Source organism: Amblyomma mixtum, chromosome 3, assembly GCF_055824585.1.
Source record: "Amblyomma mixtum isolate Tamu chromosome 3, ASM5582458v1, whole genome shotgun sequence".
NCBI classification, from domain to species: Eukaryota; Metazoa; Arthropoda; class Arachnida; order Ixodida; family Ixodidae; genus Amblyomma; species Amblyomma mixtum.
In genome coordinates, this window is record NC_143014.1 from 69,614,605 (window position 1) to 69,639,988 (window position 25,384).

The 25,384-nt window shown below is 47.5% G+C and overlaps 1 protein-coding gene across 1 annotated transcript in view; it reads right to left on the reverse strand.

The window, feature by feature from the left end:
* The window catches only part of LOC149350528 (forkhead box C1-B-like), a 109,836-nt gene extending 89,230 nt beyond the window's left edge, over positions 1-20,606 (reverse strand). Inside the window, exon 1 of the mRNA XM_089579573.1 lies at positions 19,140-20,606. Coding sequence (XP_089435699.1) covers positions 19,140-20,381 — 1,242 coding nt within the window. The 5' untranslated portion in view covers positions 20,382-20,606. The remainder of the gene's footprint in view (positions 1-19,139) is intronic.
* Between the last annotated feature and the right edge of the window lie 4,778 nt (positions 20,607-25,384).

Genomic DNA, 25,384 nt, shown 5'->3' on the forward strand with positions numbered 1-25,384 from the left:
CGTCAGAGCGGGCGCCAGAGGGCGAGAGGGGTGGGCAGGGCGTCGCGAGCGCCTCTGCCGCGGCGCCCCATTGTGGCCCACTTCGCGCGTCTCCCGCGCCAGCCGTGGGGATTGGGCTCTGCGGGAAGCCTGGGATGCGCCCGCATTCCCCTCCTTGCGTCACGCCGCATCTCTGATTGGCCGAGCCGGCACGGGACATCGATCTCTCCCCCCGCGGAATCCCCCGCCCTCGACGCTGTCCCCACCTTCCCCTATCAAAAGCCCGGAGGCGTCGGGATCATTTCCTTTTCATCGTGTTTGCCGCTGCGGTTTGCTTGATCCTGTTCTGCTGCTGGTGGCGGTGGTCGCGCTCCCCCCGATCTCTCCGGGTCCCTTCCCCCAGACGGCCGCCCGAGCAGCGTGGATTCCGGATGCGCAGCAGCTTATTGTAATCGATAGTAGGACTTTCTGTTGCCTCGCCGAGTTGCGTGGAAGAGGAGCGAGTGGGGGAATTAATTCGCCCAGCAGCCAGCCGCGCTGTGCGGCGCCCCGGATCCCCTCTCCTCGTGGTACTGCGGCGGGTAATGAGAACCGCTGCGGCCGCGCCGGGAAGGCACGAAAGGAAGTTCGCGCAGCCCCTCCACTCGGGGGATACCCCGTGACAGTGTGGAAGGAGAACGAAGGGGAACGCTGAAGGGCAAAAGAAGATTAATAAAGCTACGCGTTAGGAGAATCCGGCCTGGTGCCACTCGGAGTTGTACGTAATCCAATCTCACGCAGTTTGAGCTTCCCAAACTGGTCGTATTTGCTTTACCTGTGCTCATTCACCGAGCACGCGAAGAAGTTACGTATGCGCTTGAACTGCGATGAAGATCATGAAGAGACGTGGCCGGGCTGTGAAAAGGCCGTGACAGATAACTGTCTATTGCAAAGACAGTGAGCGCAACTTCACAATATGCGGCTACCTTCTCCTGCCCAGTTGGATACGAAATAAGAACAGCTCTTCCGATTACGTCATGCTCATGACTCTTCGACGAAGGCCCTCTTCCAGAGAACGCCATTGCGCCAGCCGAGGCATGCATAACTTACGAACCACGTCGAACGTCGCGATTTTCTGCCGTTGTCAGCCGCGCATCCTTCCCTTGCTGTCCAGTCTGGCACTAAATATGCCACCGGTTGCCTGTTTTGCGAAATAAATACCTATTACTTCCTACAAGTTTCGCGTTTATTCATTACTCTATAGAGTTATTTTTCTGTATCCTAATGCCACACGTGTCAGTTTCTTTTACATTGTTGGCTGCGCACTCCTCACCGCCGAGCTCATAAACACGCCTCGACTCGAACTTGTACTCCAAGCTGCTTTGAAGGCCTGTTTCGCGTTTCGGAAACTAGCCTTCCAATCTCTTTGCAAGCTTTCACGCTGGTCTCCAAATCGCGACTTTTATGTTTAGGCGCTCTAGCAGTGAATCGTTCACCCCGAGAGTAGAAGAAAAAAATATTTCTTTTTATTTTTTTATTAAGGCAAGGCAAGGAAGCTCTGGTTAAATAAGATGCACCAGAAAAACGTGCCCGTGTGATTCACAGACATTATTCAGTCAAGTTACACACTTGCATGCTCGCATTATCCTAATCGAACCCGCAATACGTACCCAGCGCTGCACTGAATACCACGCCGTGATTCTCCATATGTTGCGTGCCCACAATGTTCCAGTTACTGTAAATGTTCTACACGGGTAGAAAATTTGCGCGTAAGCGAAGGGGAGCGATGTATCTCTTATAGTTGCGCCGCAAAATGTCTTAATAAACTCAGGTGTCGCAAGATAGCTGCCAGGTATGAGAGGAACCTGCCGAGAACGTAGCGATCGGAGTATTCAAATTAATACGTATGATAGTGCATACAGTGAGCATATTCTGGTCCAGGGCTTTTCCGCAACCCGTAAAAGCAAAATTAACTGTTTGCTAACCGGATGTACACGGGTATGTGCCGGCTTTGACCTCTCCAAGCGCTTTAATAATATTAAATAAGAAAAAGATGGGTCCCGGCGAAATTCACTCAGAGATAACATATTATGCGGTGCTTCCTCTCTGAACAGTGTGTGAGAGAAGGTCTGCCTGCGTTCTGTGATTAAAATGGAGAAGTGATCAATGCTTCCCATATTTTCTATCACTGTTTCAGGGAAATCGGAAGGTACGAAATCACAACATGCTAACTGTATGCGCTAAACTGCCGAAATGGAAAGGTTCTATTGAAGTAACATCCACGAAGTAAACCTTGCTTTCTGACGCGTGAGAAGTGGCAGGATTATTGTATGCTAACTGGCATTGGACGAGGGTGACTTGTAAGACGGCAGATGGAAACACTAACTTCATTTTGACAATAAAAATACGCTTCGATGAATCCATGTTGCTGCCCAATATTTGGGGGATTTTATTGCCGAACACCTGAAGCGAACGACTATTATCCACGAAAATCATTTAACCTGTTTTGATTTCTGTAGGAATTCATGCTAATACACAGAAGTTCGGAAGGTTAGGGTGAAAGAGGCAGAGGTCTCACTTGAATAAGATACTCGGGATGTTGCCTGGAGCACAAGTGGCGAGCATATATATAAAAGAAGTATATGCTCGCAGCAGTCTAGGCACTGACCTTTTAAAAAGTGGGCTAAGACTTTTTATAAATGAAATATTGCTATGACCCAAACTCTAGCCATTTTACTGAAGGCGCACCGCCACCCTCTATTGTTTTTCTTAAAAAAAAAAAAAACAGAATGAACTTTCTCGCATGTACAGTCAGTCTGCGAGTTTAACCGTCACTGACTACTTAACTTTTCACCGCCTATTTCTCTGCCTTCTCTGAAAACCATCTCCCTGTGTGAGTTGTAATTAGCTGCTTGCCGAAGTTATTGGTATGTTTGCGCAAAAGCGGCGAATTCCGCGGGTTAAAGAGGCACAGTTGAGAGCAACACCACGTCAACGGTGTTTCATAGGGAATAGATTTGTTCCGTGCGCTCAATGGCTCCTAACGACTCGTAAGAGCCTTTCACATATACGAGGGGGTACCCAAAAGAAACCGGACTTATTTTTGTTTGAACTGATTTGATCACATTTTAAGCACAGACCTTCAATCTCCTTCAAAGTATTCCCCACTTGCAATAATACGCTTGTCGAATCTTTCATTCCATTTTTCAAAACATTGTTTAAATTAATCTTTTGTGATGCTTGACAGTGCCTCCGTCGTTTTTTTCTTCACCTCAGCAACATCAGCGAAACGCTTTCCATTCACCTATTTTTTCATTCTAGGAAACAAAGAAAGTAGCACGGGGCAAGGTCGGGAGAGTATGAGGGTTGAGGAATAGGGGTCATGCCATTTTTGGTCCAAAATTGTCGTAGAGACAGGGCTGTGTGAGCAGGGGCATTGCCATGATGGAAAAACCAGTCACCCGACCGCCACAAATCTGGCCGCTTCCACCGCATACTGTTGCCCAATCTTTTCAAAACATCCAAGTAGAAAGCCTGGCTAACTGTCTGACCCTGCGGAACAAATTCTCCATGGACGACTCCTCTCACGTCGAAAAAACATATCAGCATTGTTTTGAGGTTTGGTTTCACCTGACGAGCTTTCTTGAGCCGAGGTGAATTTGAAGTTTTCCATTGGCATGATTGTTGCTTTGATTCAGGATTCGATTCAGGAACACTTGAGTTGTCCCCATACCATCGTCCTTGTACGTCTTTCTTAATATTTCAAGAGTTTACATTCAACTTTTTCCGAGCAAAAATCAGAATTTCACCGGCGCACGCTGTTCACGAAAATCAGCCATTGCAAAAACGACACTCACACAAAACAGTCGTCACTCTAAAACTCTGCCTAAACTAGTCTGACCTCCTTCAACGACGGCACTCGGCTTACTGACTGTGGAATTTTCGTTCTATGCGCTCCTAGTGACAAAACGCGGTAGCACAGAATTTTTGCCGACCAAAAAATTTAGTCCGGTTTCTTTTGGGTACCCCCTCGTAGAACTAAAAATATCAGCATGTTTCCTGCTACCTCTGTCCTAAGCCCGAACATCAAAGACGCCAATGACAATTCACTCTGATTGTAACGTCCCTCTTGGCTTGTAATTTCGAGCCGCAAAGGGCCGGGGTGTCAGAACGAGTGAATATGAAGCTGTAAGTACCTTTAGCAAGCGATGTCGGTTAAAGTTTCATTTAGGTGTTGATAAAGAGACCCGAAAATTTCAGCTTTGGCTAGACAGGTGCTTTCGACATGCGCAGTCGCGATCACTACAAGGCTGCGAGCCGGAGGACCATATTGAAGGCTTCCGAAGGTTTTAATGTTCCATAGATTGAACAGATGAGGAGCAAAAATTGCAATGTAGTTCTGGTAATATGAGAACAAAAAGTAACTGCGCAAAAGAACGGGACAAGAGAATTACTTTTTGTTCTCATAATGTCGTACCAACTAGCCCCTCACCGCACTCTTCTAGTTCTGGTATGTGGGGTGTAACATCGTAAGGCTGCACACGAGCTATAAGAGACACCGTAGCGGAGGGCTCTGGATTAACTCAAACCTCCTGGGGTTCTTCAACACATAGTGACATCGCAGAGTTTTTGCATTTCCCTCCATCGAAAATGCGGCCGCCGAGACCGGGATTTCATACCGCGTCCTTGGGGTTAGCAGCCGAATGCTATAGCCACCAAGTCCCAGCGACGAGCAAAGAGCTAAAATTATGATGACGGGCACGTCATATGATAGAGATGGTGTACAAAAAGGTTCCTAGGCCGCCACGCATACACACGATGAAGACTTTGAAAATAAATGCGTTACACTTTAAAAATATATAGTCTTTACACTGAAGCTAAACGATAAAGATGTAACCGTAGAGATAACCAAGCTAAACAGTAAGATTAACTGTACCTCTCGCTACACACATCCAGGCATAACTGAGTTAAGCCACAGCCAATTTTTTTTCATCGTCATTACCAATTCACCTAATGTACGCCGGCGGCCTACGCTCCAGTGCCGCGTTTCTGCAGCAATGTCGTCAGTGCCAAAGCGTATTGCTCCAGTGCCGTGTTTCGGCCACAACGTTGTACACGCCAACGCGTGCAGCGCACACCTCTCTGTCACTACCGCCACGTAGCTCAAAGCGCGATCATTAGTTTCATAGCAGTATTAGTTGATGCAGACGACGACGTGCAATGCACAGCGCGAGAGTGTGTTTCAGATTAAAGACTCATTTTTGAACTTCACAAGTTCGTTCTGCCTGACAAAACGTGGCTTCGTGAAAAAGGGACTGTTGTGCCATGGTCTGTGAACTGTCGCTTGTCAGCAGCCAGAAACTTTTGATCATTGCTGTGTGTTTTGTCGTGATGTCGTGTTTTTTTTTTGGACATTCTTCAACGGACTGTCAAAAAGGACATTGAGATTGCGCCGTATACTGTAAACTTTTTGCTACAATGGAAGATCCATGAGATCTTTTAGTGCTCATGGGACTGTTTAGCCTCTGGAAGAGCCGCATGACAGATCGCCGCACTGAACCGCCCCGTCACCGAAGTCTCTGTTCAGAGAGCAGTGTGCTATAATGCGGGGAATATATGCTGGCTCCCTTTCCTCGATGCACGCGTGTCTCTCCCGGAATTTTGATGTGCTGGTAAAGTGAGCGTGGATGCTGGTGTGATTGTGCATGACGGGTTGCGCAATGCGACCTGTTTAAGTCGGACTTGAAACCACAGTCGTGCATAGCATAATTGGCCTAACAATGGAGTTTCCTTCTTGACATACATTTTGAACAATTTTTGAACGGAACGCCAATGGTCGCTGTATTGGCAACGGTACCTGCAGACCCTTGCTCAAGAAGCGTTTTGTGCACAAAAAAAACAGATGTCGTAGTAAATTCTCGTGTGCATTGTCTCATGCTTTTATTGCATAGCAGCGTTTGTGTCGTATCAGGGAAATTAAAATGGCCTGAGAGAGCCTAACTGCTCTCTTCCCTCCTGCTTCCTTACTAAGCTCGTCGAAATGAGGCTCGTCCGATGAGGCTGAAACATTCAAGGGCGACTCCGCGGGTTTTTGAACAAATTGAGTTCATAACCACATCAATTTCTTAGCATCCCCTCTTTCCGGCACAAAAAAAAAAAAAAACGTTTGCAAAAATACCGAGCAGAAGTATCTTAAAAAAGGAAAAACCAGGAAACCGAAACTAGATTTCGACCAAACTCTGACGTTATGCATACTGTTACAAAATCTATCGTGTGCGCGCTGACAGGCTAACTGGTCAAACGGCTGCCTTCAGCATTTATCGGTAGACCGCGTCACCACGGCACTTCCCACTTATTGCGCGCGCGTCCTACAATGCAAGAAATCGTATCGTCGATTTTAGGTCAGTGTCGCCAGAACTATTCTCGATGGCCATTTTCATTCGTAATAATTTCTTAATTCGCTCTGCGCACCCACCGCAATAGCACACATGAAGCCTGCGGACTCGGTCGCGAAATAGGCTGGCATGCTGGTGTCGACTGAAATTTAAGAATCTGGCAAAAGTTCATAGCTGGTGAGTGTTAAATTTTGAACATATGAAATGCAGCCACTAACTTCGCTTTTTTCTAACACGGATAAGGTACAGGCAAGTACAGCCGTTCACGTCGTCGCCACAGCGGGCTAGAAGTTCTCAGAAGGGTATATGCTTGGGCTTGTTGGTTCATATTTGAAAGGTAAAAATGAAGCGCAAAGAGACCTTAGAAGTTCTCGTTAAGTTCTCGGGAATGAAAACAGATCGGGCAACCGTCTGCCGAACGATTTCATCGGCGTTGCTTGCCTGAAAAGCTCTCGCACTATGACGATAGGTGGTCATTGGTCGTGCTGACGTCGTCATCAATGTAGTGACAGGCTGGTACGTTGCGACGGCACCTGCATGCCGACCAGCCTATGGACGTCCGGCGTAGCATCTGCATTTAGTGCGACCGGGCCTAAACTATACCAACTAAGACTGACGTTACTGCTATCACTTTTGCGCAGTAACATGTCGGTCATCAGTCGCTCGTATATGGGGGACGACCGCTACTGCGACAGGAGAAACAGGTATACTTTGACCTCGTAACCTGGATTTGCGACGACACTGCGGCGTGTATGCCTTTGCCTTTGTGACGCCACGCGAACATTTCAATATGACGGTTCTGTCGGTGGGAGGAATTTATCGGTCTCAATTTCGATCGTTTTTTTTTATATTTACAACGCGTCCAGGGCACACAAACTTTGGAAATAGAATTAATGGTTCTTGTATAAGTTACTGCAATACAACACGGCAGTACGTCGAGCAACCATGTCATAGGCCCCTTTAAGCAGCTGAAGAAAAGAATGCACACAGCGGGAGTCTCATTTCAGCGTAACAAGCTACAACACATATGTGAAAAATCAACCAGAGAAAGGAAGGGAGGCAAACACATAAGAAAAGGTGGGGAGGTTTTACCACGGATATTCTCCGAGTGGCTGTGTACCCTTCAGAACAGGGATAAAAGCAGCCAAAGAGAAGAGAGAGCGAAGGGAAGTTTCTTCCGTCGCGTTCATGGGTGACCAATAATAATTAAAAAAAGGTCCGTTGTTCGTTTCCCAAGTCGTTAGCTTTCAAAGTGGAAAATCTTGTCCTCTTTGAGTTGATCGGAGCCCAGTCGGCACAATGGTGCCTCGAGAGACACTCACGGGACGTTTACGCAGGGACAATGGCAAAGCAAGTGCTCAGCTGCTTTTTCACTTCGTCAATGGTCCCATGACTGAAAATCAGCTATCCGAAATCAGCACAGTAATTTTTATTCTCGTCTCATAAACGCTTTGTGCTTGCATTACTGTGAATCGATGCCCACAAAAAAAATTTTTTACATACATTAGTTTAGGAGGCATGGAGACGTGGCTTCTTTCATGAGTAGGCATCAAAACCATGCCTGTCTTGTCATGTCGTGTAGTTTATAGTTTGACACACCGTGATTATGCGATGTCAGCCTGTTTGTTCCTTCCGAAGAACTTTGATCAGGTTCGCAAGAGGTTGAGAAATACCGTCATGTACTATCATAATTACGAGGAAAAGTTTGTCAGCCGAGTGGGAAAGATCTCCGCTTGAATCCCCGATGTCTTGCGATGAGGCGTTTCAACTTTGCTTCGCGAATGAGACAAACAGGGTTTTTATCAGGTACTGTGGGTGTTGCACACTGTATATTCGAGCAAAAAATTAATTTTATAGCCTTCTCGAGCTACAACAATATGATGTTGTTCTAAGGTCGCGTAATGTCAACTTCAGGAACGGTATGTACATTAGTTTCGAAACTAAGATATATTCGTGGTTGTGCATAAGCTGCTCATCGTTTGCCAACATACTGTTTCCTCAGTTCATTAATCATGATAGAAAAAGCAACTATGGCTTCGCGGCAAAGAACTTCTGATAAGGGTCATGAGATCATTTGGGCACTAATATAAGAACTGCCTGCGATTTTCTCTGAAAGGCTGTCTTGAGTATCACAATAGTACACGTCAAAATTGTGGGCCTATAGCGGAAACATTAGACTCTTTTTAATGTTAAATTCATATATGTGCACCAGATTTGTCACAGAATAATTTTAAAAAATTAATCCAACCTGTTCAGACCAGTTTAAAAGCATGGCTAAGAAATTACGTTTATCGTTTTGGCCAATTTGTACGGCTCTCATTTCTGACAAAAAGCTGCGTTTATTTCTGATCATCTCGAACGCACTCCAGAGAAATCAATTCCTTTATGACAGCTTGCATCGACTGGATATGCAAGCTATTGCTGCGCACAACACAGAGCGTATAACTCTTTTTTTTACAAGGAGAACTAGGTATTTACATAACCTTGAAGAAAAGAAATTGACAAAGTATTGTTGAGCTACAGGTGCGAATAAAGACGAAGACATCCGCAATTGCGCCTGCGCCAGAACTTCACATGAGACATGACGACGAAGTCGTTGATTAAGTTACCTACGACACAGAACTTAGCATATGCGTGGCTCGAGCGATGCTGTGTGCGTCGGTCATGAAACTTTCCATCAGCACACTGAAGTTGAAGTGCGCGTATGTCTGCATTTGAGGGTCGAAATCAGGATACCGGGATTAGAAACCGGCCACTCTAAACTCTTTACCGCGAAGACTACCCGATTCATGTGAGCTGTGTCAACATGTAGATTTTGAGCGAGTCAGTGCCGGGGACAAAGAAGCAGTTGCAACCGGATCGGCTTAGTGCAAACTTAAGATTTCATATTGAGCCCATAGAAAAAAGCTGGCGTGCCATTCCTTTACCTGCGATGGAGATGGTTCGAACTAGAGCATAAGCCCCCAGTATATTTCCTGCATTCGTATTAGCCACTTTCTAGGCGACACTCTAGTACACCTCGTTGGCTCAATGGCTATGGCAGTGTGATGCGGCTGCACGAATTATGGGTTGAATCAACAGCAGTGGCTGTTGCCGTTTGACGACAGTGAACTGCAGCAGCTCTCTCGTTTAGGTGCTGTCTTTACGAACCTCACGAAGTCTAAATCAAATCCTGGGTGCAACTATGGCAGAAAAAAATTTGTCGCAGCAAAGATGCATCATTTTACATTACTGTTATCGTGTGTCTCCAACTACAGGTTTCGCATGCAGTGCTATGTTTCCCGCAGCTATAGGACTTGCTGTTAAACTGTTCTTCGGTACTCTGTCGTCGCTTGTGTTTGTGCCAGCTTCTAGGGAAGCAAGCGTAAAGTGTGAATGCTCATTATACGCCTGGTCATTTAACTGTTCCCATAGTGCGTCATAATCAATAACTTTGCGGGATAAACTCCCCAACAAATCCAGGGGTTACCTTTTCTTCCCGTTTTCACGGTACGCTTCCAGAACTGGACGTCAGCGGTCTGCTTGTCGTTGACAGTCGGCTGTTGTCAAATTTTCAGAGATGAGTGACAATGAAATCCTTAACTCATTAGACGTTTTCTTGCCGTTTGGTACTGAGCCGCTGCTGCTATGAGCACCTAAATCTTGAAGCCGGAAATATAACATTCAAATGTGATCTTAACCTATAGTTTCAAACCTTATAAAGAAAGGCTTCTAATGCAATTTTAAAGCGAATGGCGAGAACAAAATAGGTCACTGCTATTGGTTCTCAATCTTTGAGTGGGGCCCCGCAACCACCGTAGTTCATTGCTCAGAAATAAAATTGTAAGCCAACCTGTATAAACTAATGAAATGGACCATACATGAGCAAACGTCCAAAAAAGAAACACAGACACGAAGAAAGAGACTATTGGACTTCCGGTGACTCATAAACCAAAGTTTATTCAAGGAAACTTGCAAACGATATCGGAAGACATGAAGTTTATGCACATGCGCATGCACATGAAACGAAGGAAGAACGAAAAATAAAAGCACTGGAGCACCTGAGCTCCACTAAGGGCTAGCAGCGGGCTACAAGGCGTGTAGATTCATTCCGTATTTCGTTCGAGCCAATATCTCCCACAAGCTCCGGGAGCAGACGGTCTGAAAATTGGTCTAGGCGATATGCATTAAGAACAGAGATAAAATGCGCGTAGGATGCCCGTCGATTTCCCTCTGCAAGGCATAGGAGTCGCTACTGGAGCATTTGATAGCGACAGGAAATTTTCACAATCTCCTCTATCCATTTTTTCTTCCTTTTTTCCCTTTTCCCGCCTGTTTTTTTTTTATGTAGAAACATGCGAATGCATTTCACATTTTGGTATATATTTTACGATTTTCGTTAAATAAACTTCAGCTTTATGCCTTCGGGGTATCCGGTAGTTTGCGTTTTCCTACTTCTTCTTTCTTTTTGTTTTCGTCGTTCGTTGAGATGAATATGTTCTAACCAGCCCAGCTGGCTACTGAACTAAGATGCATCTGACTATCGGTAAGACTAAACTAAGGCGGCTCAACAGAATTGGTGGGTTCTGTTGGTATTAATATGACGTTATCGTATCGTTAGGGCATTTCAAATATCCAGCCAGGCCGATGCAGTGCAACAATTTTTCCCACTCCATTCGTTCCCATTGCCACCATCCACCGTGTAGACTTGATGATCCCAGTGACAACGCTGATCCAGCGGCGCCACATTCAGTTGTCATGGGCGAAAAGGAACAGAACTAAAATCGAATCGTTATATAATCGCGGCCCTCTTTACCCGACCGTGCGACAGTCTCAGATTATGCAGATTGTGTGTGTTTAGGACAACCCGCATGAAATTAATTCTTCACGATGCTTAACAAAGAAACAAGGCTTATACTATTATTGGGAGAACGAACCTCGACCACGCTCTTTCTAAAGCGATCGTCTACCTCCCTTGAATCAAAAGGTGACATAAATTTGCTATCGCTGTGCAGGATTCAGCAGAATCCTTAAATATTGAGCACTTGAAGCGTGCAGCACGATCAGCCATCGATATTATAGGTTTTGAAGAACAACAAAGCAAATCTCACCTTATGTTTCGGCATCATATCTCTAAATAGCTGTGCCGAGCAGAAAGACGATAAAACTCGATAAGTTCATACAGACTCAGTTAAACTGTGCTCTTAAACATATTCCTGCCTTTTTACGTATGGATTTATGCCTTTTTTATGTATTTACTCGGCCGCTGATTACACGCCAAATAACCTTTTTTAAAATAATTGTTGTTATAATAAACTACAGTATATTTACACAGCCAAACGATGGCAGTTTATTACATCATCGAAAACAAGAGGAAAAAATGCCGCCATCCCTTTCATTTCTAAAAGCGGCAACTGTCAATATTTTGCCTTAACTCTTTTAGGCGGGCGCCTTTCAGTTCTCCTGTGTGCTTAGTTATAATGGATCTGCTATGCCTTTAACTGCCGATTGCACTGTGTTGGATGCAGCGTTCGACCAATTCAATGCTCAGTCGTGCACTCTTTTCTTTTTCAACGCAAAAAATATATATATTTCAGTTTATTCTGCTTAAAAATAAACAAAAAATACGCAAGCAAACATTGCCACAAAGTTTCAGATGCAAAGAGCGACAATGGGACACGCGCATGGTAAAAAGCTGTTCGTTTTTCGCCAGAGAAATTGAAGCCCCACCGCTGCCGCGCACCTTGCCGGCTTAAGCGCGGCCGATACATAAACTCCTCCTCACCTGACCTCCTAAAAAGAAAACAATGTGTAAGTTCCGCAACCTTGTTTGTTTCCATAAGCGGCTTCTATTCGGCGCAAGTTGTCTGATTATTTGGTTTTTGTGGCGCCCTGCTTCGGGAGCCCGCATGCGTGCATACATAGAGCGCCGCACCAGCCGAAATCGCGAGAGGGCTTCGGGTTTCTCTGAAAGCAAAGCTGTTAGCCGGAACCATCTCCGTACGCCTGTCATGTGGTATCACGAACCCAGCAAACGTTGCCATAAGTGAGCGCGTATGCATAGGGCTTGTAAAAAGCGGGTCTATTCGGCGCGAAAGCGATGACGGTTTCAGCTCTCAGCGCTAAACAAAAGAGTCTTTCGGATGGCACATAGCAAAACCGAAGCATTAACTTGGTCACTGCAACATTCAGTTTCAGTTCAGTTAAATCTGCTATCCCTGTTTACCCATAAAGTTACAAGCTGAAGGGCTCCTTATACAGCTGCAGTTTTTGTTTGTAAACCACACTTGTAATGAAATAGTGTCATGGTCTTATAAGCCAGCTACGGAAGCAGTCTCTGTGCATGACATTTTGCACTGTTTAGGCGGATCACTAGAAAAGGTTACAGAATGTTACGCGTCATCCCCTCATCGTTCCTGGCTACACACTTGGAGTCATTTTCTCCTTTAGTTGCTTGTGTTATCGTTGTAAGCCATATTTCATGAACAGCAACAAATTTAGATCGCGTTTCTTCGGACACTGGTAAGCCGAACTGTTCTGATAGATGCATTCGTGCCTGATAAGATTGCGAAATCATTTGAACGATTAAATAAAGCAAAAAAAGGGAGATAAGCACTAAAACAGGTCCCTAAACTGCATGCATGTCGATCAGCATAAATCTAGCGAAAATTTTAGCCACGAGTTACAGCGACATTCTCCGACGTGCCAAAAAGCGTACATTACGACATGGTACTAACTTTCATTCTTTCTGGAAACTACCAGCTGTTTAGCGCAAGGGGTGGTATTTCAACTCTAACATTTTTGCAGTTCCACTAAATGATTAAAAAATCTGTTGACCTACCCATTACTTGCTTATTTAAACCTTTCGAAATAGCTGACGCGGTGGATATACCGAAACGATGTCGATCTCTCGCGCCTTAGAACAAATTCAGATATATGCTCAGTTCTGGAATTGTTCGCCTTTCCCCTTCGTACTCAAGCCTTCGAACTCACGGTGGATTAAAACGACTGTCGTGCTGAGGTGCCAGTGTAATCAGTCAGCCATCTGCAGCTACGGAACCACATGACAAATAAGAGAACCCGGCAACCATTACCCTGGTTTGCCATTAAGGTGACACTTTCACACGCGAAGCACATTCATAAGCCATACGTGCGACAGCGTAGGGCCTTTTTACGATAACGAGAAGGCAGCGGCGCATTCTGGATGTGAAGAAGGACGTAGGCTTGGCAACAGCCTCTCCACGTCACTCCGTAGTAATCCGGCACATTTCCGTTCCTGGGCGGATTGCCCCCGCAGGGAACTGCACCGGCGCAGTCCCCAGTCGAGCCGAGCAGTGCCCGCCGCCGCCGCCCGACCGCGGATGAAACATGTTTTCACTCAGGTGTCCCCCGTGACAAAAACCACCCGGAAAGCGCGAAGAGATGCGCAGTCGCGTCCCTGCTTACACAAGGCCCGCATCCGCGCGCGCCCAGCAGGACGGCCGGTATTTCTGGACCAGAAAGCCGACGTCTGGGCAGAGAACATCTTGTTTGGAGCTTCGCTCCAAGAACCTTACGTCCCGAGCGAAAAAAGGGGGCCGCTGGTTTTACGTCCGCACGGCTGTACGCACTTGCGCCTCCTTTCCGGGAGCTCGTCTCTCGCGCGCCGAGGGGGAGGGGATGTAAACACGGCGAGCATATTTCCTCTTTACGCGCATGCTATGGGTCCAAAAATATATTCGTTTCTGGCCAACGTGGTTGCGCATAGCCGCGCACATATACCCGTCGCGTGCCCGGACTCGCGCCTTGTATCACGTTGTGCTCCGGTCTCTTCGGCAGTCGTCACTCATGTTTGCGCCGCTGAAGGAATCCGCGTGCTTCGGTATTCCTTAAACAACCCTTCTGTTCACTTTCTGCTCGTAAATGAGTCGCCGTAATTGACCCGTGCAGATTGAAATGTTCTGCCCTGCTAGTAAGTTTGCCGTTTAGTACGTTTAAACACGTACTGTCCTGGTGTGTGTTTGTCGGGCTTTTTTCGTTCTCATCGGTCGCTAGACGAATTCAAATTAAGAGAGACGCCGAAAGGTGTCAAACGCATTACGAAGTACAGAAAAGGCGCCAGGTAAAAAAAAAAATACTACTGTCACAAGACCTTACGCACAAAACTATCACGGTTTAGTAAAGCCCGAGTAGACCAGTCTCCATCGCGAAGAGTACGTTGGTAAATACCTGCCCGCGCAGTGTTAATGTTTTCCGACTGCTAGGGTACCGTCCTCTTGCATTCTACGAGAAATCTGCCGGGTTCTTTCGTTTTTTTTTTCGGTTTCAAAACAGAATACAAGACCCGTGAGGGGTGCCCTGATGAAAGTCAGATCAAAACCACGATACCGTACCTCGCAGTGGCATTGCGCCTCAATATCAGATCCGTAGAATCTGCCAAAGTTCTCGTTGCGATCTGAATGATCTACTCGTAGCAGGTAGTTCGGTACATTGTGCCAACCTTTTCAATGGCTGTTAAATCGCATAAAGAATGTTTCATCATTGTCACGACGCTTTCTTACATCCCCCCCATATGGGTCATCTAAAACTCGCCATAATATAGGAGCCATTTGTATTTCAACAACTTACGCTAGTTGTATGCGGTACCACACGACTCTGACTTATGGAAAAAAAATCCTCAGCCATGCCGACATGAAGAAAGATTTCAAAACGGCATGCCGCTTTAGCGCGTTATCTGCTTATTCAAGGAAGCTACTTGCTGCAAATATTCATATCGCATGATTAACGCTGCTTCTGTTATAAGAATATGTCGGAAGAAATGAAAACTTATGCGGCGTGCAAGTAAGCCAGTGTTTACGAGTTGCTGGAACCATTCAAATAACGTCGTGGTCCCAGACGTAGGTACACATTGCAATACTTGACCGTGTGTAGGGTGAGGTGTTCGGTACGGTGGCAGGGCTCCAAAAGCGTTCCGGGTTATTCCCGTACGTGCAGCTGCGATATAATTTTCACCAGCACTTGAATTTAGCGACATCACTGCATTATTGAAGCAATCACAACAAACCCCGAAAGAGGCCAGTCTTTTGTTCCTTGAAACGTACGAATCGTGCTTATGAAAAATAACAAAAAAATCAAGCCGCAATGCTTATGAGCACATTCATAATAAAATTTTACGCTGATTAGTTCATGAAAGTTGCCTATGGTTACCCATTTTCAAATTTATCATCTGAATCCTGCGGCCCTCTCTTTGTATCTTTCGGTTCCCCTTAACGTCAATAGGCTGCGTTCACGCGACCTGTATCAGGTCGCTGTTACATGTAAGATTCAATGGTAAGTGTTACTTATACATCGACTCACTTTCCTTTTCTAAGTTAAAGTCGCCTACACTGCGTTCTTTTATTAGGAGTGCGACTCAGAGTTCCAGCATAGAATTTCATAGAGCTTCGCAGAAGCACTGCGTAACTACTCCTCGAAGAGCGTTGGAAGTGCTTTCCGAGCAACCGCCGCCGCCAGCATTCGAGTTGTAGCGCGACAGTGCGCGCACAGTGTGTGGTCTCTGAAAACATCTCAAGCTTCTGATGTTGAGAGCAGGCGACAGTCCCAATGATCAGGCGCATACAGGCACACAATAATCGTTAACGACACCGCACTCCGCTGCCGCAGTCGTCAAGCCCACTGCTTCCTGTGCGCGCACCCGACAGCTGCACGTATCACCCAATTTTCGGAAATCGTTGCGAACACACATCGGTGTGTACAGGTTCTATAATTTTTTGCATAAAAATGTCCTTCAGGCCCACATGTTGGCAGGATCGTGCACTCTGAATACAGGGACCTCCTCCTACACACCCATAAACAAGCGCTGTCTCTTTCGGCAGCGCTTGCCTAATCCATCCGTGAGAAATTTAGAATTCGACACTGCCCTGGTGAAAAGTAGTGGGCTTCTGCAGCGCTTCATTGAGCGACCACAGCGCCTTACAGTATTACAGCACGAGCAGCATCTAAGTTCAGTTTTCAGGGAGCGAAACGGGCTGGGCCATCTAAAAACGTAACAGATAGCATCGACTGTATACAATGCACTACATGCGAGAGGTTTCAGCTCGCGCTGGTCCATGACTTAACGAGCTTAATTTCTTTAAGAAATGAGCATTCAACGCTCGCTAACTTCCGCCGCATTTTTTGCACATACTAAGTGCGCCCACGAGCGATGGAGGGCAACTCTTCTTCGATACCGCATTTCTATCCTTCCCTAAACCATGCCGACCCTGGGCATCGACCTTGTAACTAATTTAAGCACAAATAACGTGATACCTGCGCACAGTTCCGCGAAACAGAATAAAAGGAGCAGGGCTGCACGCATACTACAGGTTTGTGGGAAAGTGCGAGGTTTGTATGAAACAACAAATGCTACAGTTTAGAATCAGTGTTTTATTTTGTTCGCCTATTGCAACTCGGGACATTTTCTTTTCTTTTTTTCTTTTGTTGCACCTCGTGCCTCTTCTCGAAAACATGTGGAAGCCGACTCGATTGTAAAGCTACGCTACGCTTCGCCTTCTGTTCGCTGAAAGGCAAAGTCACGTATAAGCGCGCGAGGCTGGCTTCAAGTCGATGCTTATTAGAGCACTGGCACAGGCAGTCCCGAAGTACTCCCAAATAAAGTGGCTCGTGTAATTTCACTCGAGCCTTCAGTGCAAGCTGAGCTCCCCCCCCCCCCCCTTTTTTTTCATCCTTTTCTTACTTTTCGTTTCTTCGCCATTGCCTGTCTTAGAAGATATATCATTTTAATTTCCCAGGCATAATGCGGCCTGAACATTACACACAAACCAGCATCTCGCGCTTCATCAGGTAGCAAACAACGAAAGACACATCTTCCAAAAATATACTGATATTATTAAAAACTGGAGGTTACTGGAAGGCTCGCACGCAACACAGTGAGTGGTTGCCTTATCCCCTTGACATGACTCGCTGGAGAACAATTATCGCTCTTTAGCAGCTTCTGCTCCTGCCAAGTTGTACTGCGCAAATTAATGTGAAGAGAGGTGAGCGAAAAAGCGCAGCTTTCGTGAACCTTCGAGTCTTTCACAGATAGTACAGTTGTTTACTCATATTCACAAGCCAATCGCGAAAGTCGATGGAAATGTAAGGAAAAGAACTGACGGCAAAGCGGACAGTTGGGCAGGCTCCCACTCAAATTTAACCGTTCGAAACAGCGTCGCTAATTGGCCAACACACGAAAGGAGCACTTTGGACACGTGCCTCTGAAGCAATTGGCTCTGTATATCTTTGTTGGGAGCGCTAGCTGTCTGCGTATATTCCTTTTGACTCCTAATTGAAGGATTGACAAGTGCGCACGCGGTTCATGATTCGCTCTGTGTATATGTACCCTTTCTGGTTTGGTTGTATACTCTACTGTGTCTCTACTGTGAAAAGATAGGTTGTGCAAAAAATGACATTCACAAGTGAGGACAAGCACTCGTCGTCGTTTCTGCGCAACCTGTCTTTCCATCGTCATGAACCAACTTGCCCAACAACGTATCCTGCTGAAGTGTCGCTACTGCATGACAATGTCATGTATACTATGCGTCACATTTTACTGACACTGAATAGCAAGATATAACTAGCGTTATTGAGCAAGGTGCCAAACTATCACAGATTCTGCCCGTACTAAGAATAGTTTGTGGCTGGCTAGCCGGTGTTTGGCCAGTGGCGGTCGCCCGGCTTACGATAATACGTGTCGCACAGTCCAGCACCACTTTAACGTGCATGCAGATTTGAGAACTCGTCTTCAGATTTCCTGACGCCCCTATAGTTTCGTTTCATTGCGAACGTACTATAAGACAAGACACACGTTGGTGCATTTTCCTTCAAAACTAATCTGCAAGCAGAGCGTGAGCTGCTTTCGTGCGTTCTCCAAGTAACTCCGCTGTTTCTAACGGTTCGTAGTAAACAGATTAGCGTTCATGCTGAAAGCCACCGAAACACCTCGAAGGAAAGATAGCAAAACGGCTCTAGGCAGATAAGTTCCCGGTAAATTATCAGGCGCCAAATTCAGGAAACTGTTTGTCATTGCCTTCGTGCGCAAGATCGATTCTCGTTGTTGGCTGACGTTCTAACGTATGCCCAGTCGTGAAACGGTCGTACGTATCAGGATAGACCAACGGCTTTTTGAATCTGGCCCCGATAACTGAATTAGGTGGTCGTTGATGATGCAAACAACCAATGCACTTTCTCACTGCAATCTCATTATTCTAGTTTCTCATGCAGAGTCCATGTTACACTGCCTATAACTATTGCGTGACGATACTGACATGAAATGGCCGTATAAGATGATGCAGAGCACCCTTTCGCGCTCCTTAAAGACGACGGTTTTTAAGAAATGTAAGACTTTTCCATGTAGTTTTTATGATATGAGATTTATACAGCGCTTACTGCCTGCAGAAAAGAAAAAAATGATTATGTTTGACAAGAATCGTTGGACAGAGCTGAACCACAGTGAAGCAAGAAGCGTCGCTGACGCCTTGTCGCCGCAATGGTGTCCAGCCCTGCCCATGAAGAATGAGCGGAACATGAATGCATATACATATCGAAACAACATGGGGACATTACCTAACACTTTTCATTCAGAGACTAGCAGCACGTGTCCATTATTGTCGGCCGGGCAGCGCGTCCTAAGACTCAGGCGCAGCACGGACCCCCGAATTCGTGCCAGTTCACATCCACACAAAATGTTCACGTTCCAGAAGCCTCTTGGTCAAGACGGATCACGCACAGACCGCGGGCACGACGCAGTACGACCGCAGAACTTGTTCTAGAGAGGAGGGGCCACAGTACCTAGTATCGGGTGCAGTCGTAGCCCGCCGTGTAGGACCTCTGGTAAGCGTTGTTGAGCGGGAAGCCCACCTGGTAGGAACTCTGGCCGCCGGTGGTGCTGTTGCTTCCTGGCGCGGCACTTGCGCCCGTGTACGCTTCCCTGAACCCGTTGGAGGCCGCGTACGCTTCGGAGGGATCGAGCAGCTGCTGCTGCATGGTGTACCAGGCGGGCCGCGAGCCCGCGTAGTGCTGTTGCTGGCCGGCAGGAAGGGCGTCCGCACCGCTGACCGCCACGGAGTCGTCGCCGGTCGAGCCCCTGTCGGCGTACACTCCCGGCGAGCTGCACGTGTAGCTCAGGGTTGCCGGGCTCGGGCAGGGGGTCATGGCAGCCTGGAAGAGGGGTCGCGAGTAGTGGCTCAAGTCGTCGGCCGCCTGGTCGCGCGTCATGAGGCTGTCCACACTGAAGGCGGACAAGGACGGGTCAAGCGCCAGCGTTCCCTGCTGCTCGCCCAGCGGCTGCGTCAGGGGTCGCGCCTCGTACTTGCACGAGGCAAGCAGGCAGGAGTCGGCCACGGGCTCCGTCTTTGGAGTGACCGCCTGGTGGCTCTCACCGCTGGTCCGGCCGCCAACGCTGTTCGCCGGCTGCTTGATGACGGGTTTCTTGTCCTCCAGCTCAGCTGTCTTGCGCTGTGCCTCGTCCTTATTGGCGTCCTTGGTGCTGTCTTTCTTCTTGAAGCGCCGGCGCCGGCGCAGGTAGCTGCCGTTGTCGAACATGTTGACGCTGTCCGGATCGAGCGTCCAGTAGCTGCCTTTGCCAGGCTTCTTGTCGTCGCGGGGCACCTTGACGAAGCACTCGTTGAGCGACAGGTTGTGCCTGATGGAATTCTGCCAGCCCTGCTTGTTCTCCCGGTAGAAGGGGAACCGGTCCATGATGAACTGGTAGATGCCGTTCAGCGTGATCTTCTTCTCAGGCGCGTTCTGGATGGCCATGGCGATGAGCGCGATGTACGAATAAGGTGGCTTGACCATGTCCTTGGGCGCCTGTTGTTGGATGGCCATGGCGCCGGTCGCGTACGGTGCCGCCACGTACTGCGGCTGGCGGCCCATGCGGCCCGGGTACGCTCCCAGCGGCTCCTGGCCGTGCGCCGCACCGTACAGCAGCGCGGGCGAGCTGGCCCCGGAGCCGCCGGCCGCTGGCGGCGTTGAGTAGCCGCTGTAGCGGTAGTAGCCCTGGCCGTGATGGTCGCCGTACAGACTGTGCATGCTGCCAAGTGCTCTCGCTGCCTGCGGAGGCTCTCAGGCGCCCGGCCGCGCCGCACTGCCAGCACGCGCCATGTTTCGGGCGGGGGAGAGGGTGGGAGCCGCCCGTGGATTGACGCGCGGGGTCCGCAATCCCCCGGCGTGGGGGCGGCGGCAGGGGTGAGCTCTCGGCAACGCTGCGCTCGGTCGACTGCGCTGGCGGCGAACAAGCCGACAAAACCGCGTGGACTTGGCCGGCCGATTGGGAAAAAAGCGGGGCTCGAGTCGCTCCCCCTCGCGACGGATCCCGAGCTCGGGCTGCGAGGAGGAGGAAGCGCGGGTGAGGGAGCGTTGGGGGCAACGCGGCCTCGGAGGAGGGCCTGCGGCCCGCCCCTTCCTGCGCTGACGTAGGCCCCGAAGGGCACCCTGGCCACTCCCTTGCTGCCGCCGTCGATAGGGGACACCCGAACCCGCGGCTGTCGACGCACTTGATCGAGCCCAATTCTGCTGCCGACCGGCAGCGCCGCTGCGCCCGGGGCCTGGCTAATGGACGACGCCACTCGAACGACGGCGGCGCTGCCTTTTTTTTTCTTTCTTTACTCTTGCGCAGTTAACGCTTTCTGGCTGTCGCCAGTGACACACGTGGTCCTTCCTAATCCAGTTTCTACAATGGCTCTCTCGTGCGCAGTTTGGCTTTTGTGACGGCCGTGCATACTCGCCGAACGCGGTTCGTGACCTCACTGCGCGTAGGAATGTTGGTTACCTTATGTGCTTGCCTCTCACGCTCCCTGTTACTTGCATGATGAACGTGCGTCTGTATGAAATACCCTCGAATACTTTGTCGTGAGTTTCAGCTATCTTGCCTACCGCGAGCTGTACATGCTTGACCAAGCACGACCTCTATGCTTACCAGTTCCTGGCAGAATTTTCCTCTGCAGCCGTTATGAAAACTATTGCCACGCGGTTGCTCGCGCTGTTGAATGATTGAGTGCAAATATTGTGTGACAACCTTTCCTCCTCATATCTTGTAACCTACTGTTTTTACGGTCCTAAAGCAGCAAGGGGGAAGCAACAACGTTGAGGAAAATGAAAAACGCTCGCTTAACATCACAATGTGGCTCGAGAGTTGAGCTCCTGAGCTAAGCAATTATAGCTCGCGGCGAATAACGCCGTGAGTGTGACGAAGAAACCTGCTATAACACAAAAAGAAAACGGCTAATGCTTTTCTTATGTCGCGGGTTTTTCTTGTTTCTTTTTCTAGTCCCAATATAATCTATGTCCCCAGAAAAAGAAACGAGAACAAAGGCATCAGTTTATGATAAGCGTGTGTTTAAAACGCTATTTGTCTTAATCATCTTAATCCTGTCGTATACCGGTAAAGCTTTAGTATACGTTGGACACTGAAACAGTTTCGTGTTGAACGAAAAAATCGTCAAGAAAGTGAAGCATTGCTGTGTCGATATGCATGAATATGGCGCCACCTGAAGGAGAGTGGTAAAAGTCATTAATGAGCGCAGACCGTGATAGCTCTGAAGTACTTGTATTTGGGAGTGTTGGTTCATAACTTTTCTGGGGGACACAGGGGCGCAATGAAAGACACGGAAAAAGAAGTAGACAGGGACGAGCGCTTACTATAAACTGCATCAGTGATTCATCTGTGATACTTCGCCGATCTGAAATGGTTTTCTTGGATAGATTTCTGTAATCACCTGCCTTTGGTTTTCTTTTGGTGTTTTCTGGTACCCACGTACTTGTGATTCGCACAGTGGCGCTTGGGTAAAGCGAAGGTATATTAATGGTCTACGTCGAATAAAGCCTGTTGATAGTAAGCGCTCGTCCCTGTCTACTTCTTTGTCCGTGTCTTTTATTACGTGATAGCTCTCTTGCACTCACGATTGCCGCCTATGCCAAGTGCAGGATGCCGCTTGCGCTGACACCCACGCATGCCTCTGTGGGCTTGCGTGCGTGTCTGTGGGAACAGAACGCTCTCGTGTTCGCACAAGCGCTTTAATGAAAACGAGCACATTCACGAGCTTATCTTCAAAATCGAAGACTTAGAGAAAATGAAATAACTGACATTTTGGAGCCAAAAACTAAACAGAGTTTCGAGGCATCACGTAGTGGTGGGCATCGCATCGATTTCGACTAATTTGAGCTTTATGTAACATGCACCGAAGTGTACCCAAGCGCATTTGCATTTTTTATAGATCGCCCAATGCCACTGCTGGGATCGAGTATATCGCCTCGTGCACAGTAGCAGAACGCCATAACCACTGGGCCACCGCGGCGGGTAATGATGTGAAAGACATGGCACTCTCAGTACTGACTGCGTGCTTTGCCCGTGCTACACAAAGCGCGCAAGCCGTGCCGAGGAGAGAGCGACAGCCTTGGGGGTGGAGAAAATGCACGTTGACATTTCATGGACCTTTAGGAGAGAATAATCTGCCAGTTGAGTTCTTTTTTTGGGGGGGCTTCGAGGTGGTCACACGTAGCGCCGAAGATATGTTGCTGTCAGAGCTATGTTAGCACAAAACGGCGGGACGACAGTAGCAAAGGTTACAGCTCGTTCGTTGCATGTGTCAATGGGGCTCGGCCGTTGAGGGGGAGGAGTCAGCTCACCTGCCGACCAACGGAATCCCATATTGTGGTGCGTGCTCCGTGCACTGTTGTTTTTCGCATTTCTTTTTTCACAACTCGTATACTGATTCGTGCGACCCGATGGATGGTATCACTGCCCTTCGTGCACAAGAGTTAATTAATCTGACCTTCCCACTCGCTACTCCCATCCATTGCGAAGGTGCTCGCTTGACACTTTGGCTTCGGCACCGTGTTCGATTGCGAAAATGGGAGGTGTACGAACTGTAGCATATCTAGAGAACTCGCAGCAAGCCGATTTTTCATGAAATACGCTATTTAAACCGATGAGAAGCTTCATGTGACCAGCTGATGTCTAATGGAAATTCTGTCTCTGTATAGGTATCATTGTTGTGGCAGCGCTTCCTTGTTAAAGGGATTGTGCTAATACAAGAGCACAATCTGTCTACACTTTCGTCCTCGCTCAATCAGATTTCCTCTTTAGCAGCAGCGACAGCAGCAAAGGAACAGGAGAGAGGCTTAAACACGTAGTGCGACTTCAAACTGCCAAATCGCGCTTCTAATTTCTGGGTACAGAAAGCCTTAATGGAGAGGCTCGAAGAAATGGTGTTATGTGCGCGAAACAAGCAGACTTCGGTCGCAGCTTGGCAAACATAAGAGACCTCACCAAAACAAATTCTTGTGTGTTGACCCAATGGGGATCTTCGGCGAGCATGCACTGGCGACGCTTGCAATGCAACACCCTCCTCGGGAGGAGGAGACTCGGGAAACTCCGCAGAAAAACACGCAAAGCGCAACGTGAAACAGCCCTTTGGCCATGCAGCCGAATCATCACCAGGGCATAACCTTTCAGATGAGCTTCCTTCATCCTTCCTTATTCCCAGCTCGATAACTTGCGTCCAGAAGCTATACTTTGGCTGTGCAAAGACGCTATTATTGGACGGCTCTCGATTGATTTCGACCTCTTCGGGCTCTTTAGCGCACGCTGATATCTCCAGGCACGAGAATGTTACCCGCTTGCCTGTAATAATAAGCAACCGTCACTTTTTAGTGATCGCGGTCGGTTAAAAGGCATATTCCGAAACAAAAATTTCTGAGAGAAAAAAAAACGCTTCATTCAGTGTATTTGTGGACGCAGAAGACTTCTTGAGATGAGTTCGTCTGTATACATCGTGCTGAATTTAAATTTCGGATTTCATGAGCAGCTGATTTAGCTTCATATACCCATTTATTGAAATGGTAGAGAACGCACATAACAACATTGCTTCGAGCGAATAAATTATTTAAACCACAGACTATTGTAGGAATTGTAGGTTATAAAATTTTCCAGTGAGAAAAGAAAATGAAGGGGCAGAGATGGCTTTTAACGCCGCTTGCGTCATACCATTACGGCATATACGGTCACCTGTTCACGCTCTGGAGAAGTAGCAATGATTCGCAAAAACTTCTAAGTGTCTAAGTTCGGTATTTCCCTAGCTTCCAACAGGTAGTGGCTGGCTGTTAATAGCCCAACGCTGTCGGCGATTTTGAACGTTTTACTTAGGAGGTCATCTTTGTTGCTACACTGCGAATTATTATTTGAATGATACAAAGAATGCCTCCATTCAAGTGCAACGTCAGGAAAAGGGCATATAATGCAACATACGGAGAATCTTTCGGGTCTCTCGTCATTTGTTTTACATATATTTTAGACATCATTCACATCAAACGCAGTGACCGCACAGTGTTGGCTTCAGGTAAGTCAACTGCTGTTTTACCCAACGATGACCTGATTTTCTTATTTTTTTTCCAGGGTGAAACTTAAAGCAAGGATATTTTTCATATCCTAATGTGGCAATTTCCTTCGGTTTGGTTTGGTTTGGTTTAGTTTATTGGGGTTTAACATCCCAAAGCGACTCAGGCTATGAGGGACGCCGTAGTGAAGGGCTTCGGAAATTTCGACCACCTGGGGTTCTTTAACGTGCACTGACATCGCACATGACACAGGCCTCGCGTCCTTCGGGCCAGCAGCCGAGCGCCGTAACCAATGAGCCACCGCGGCGGGGCCAATTTCTTTCGGTACTAAAACATTTGTCTCCTGGTTGTTTGTCAAATACGTCAATTTGAAGCCTAGTCAAGTTTATTTGTGTTACTTCCAGGACCGGACAGGCATTTCAGGATGGGTGTGGGTAAAAAATATAGCGCCAACGCTTACAGCGCACATCATTTTTTCCTATTTATTCAATGGTGGCTGTAGATTCAACAAAGATAAAGTTACACACAAGCTATTGAGCGTTCAAGATTGTTGATACTCATACAATGTTTCCTAACGTTAAGAGGAAACTTTAGTTATATAGGAAATCAATGCAATTTTTCCCGGCAGTCCCAGCCTAGTTTGTTTGAGAGAATAAGTTTTAACGAATGTGGCTGGCGTAAAACTTTGCGCCGTGAGA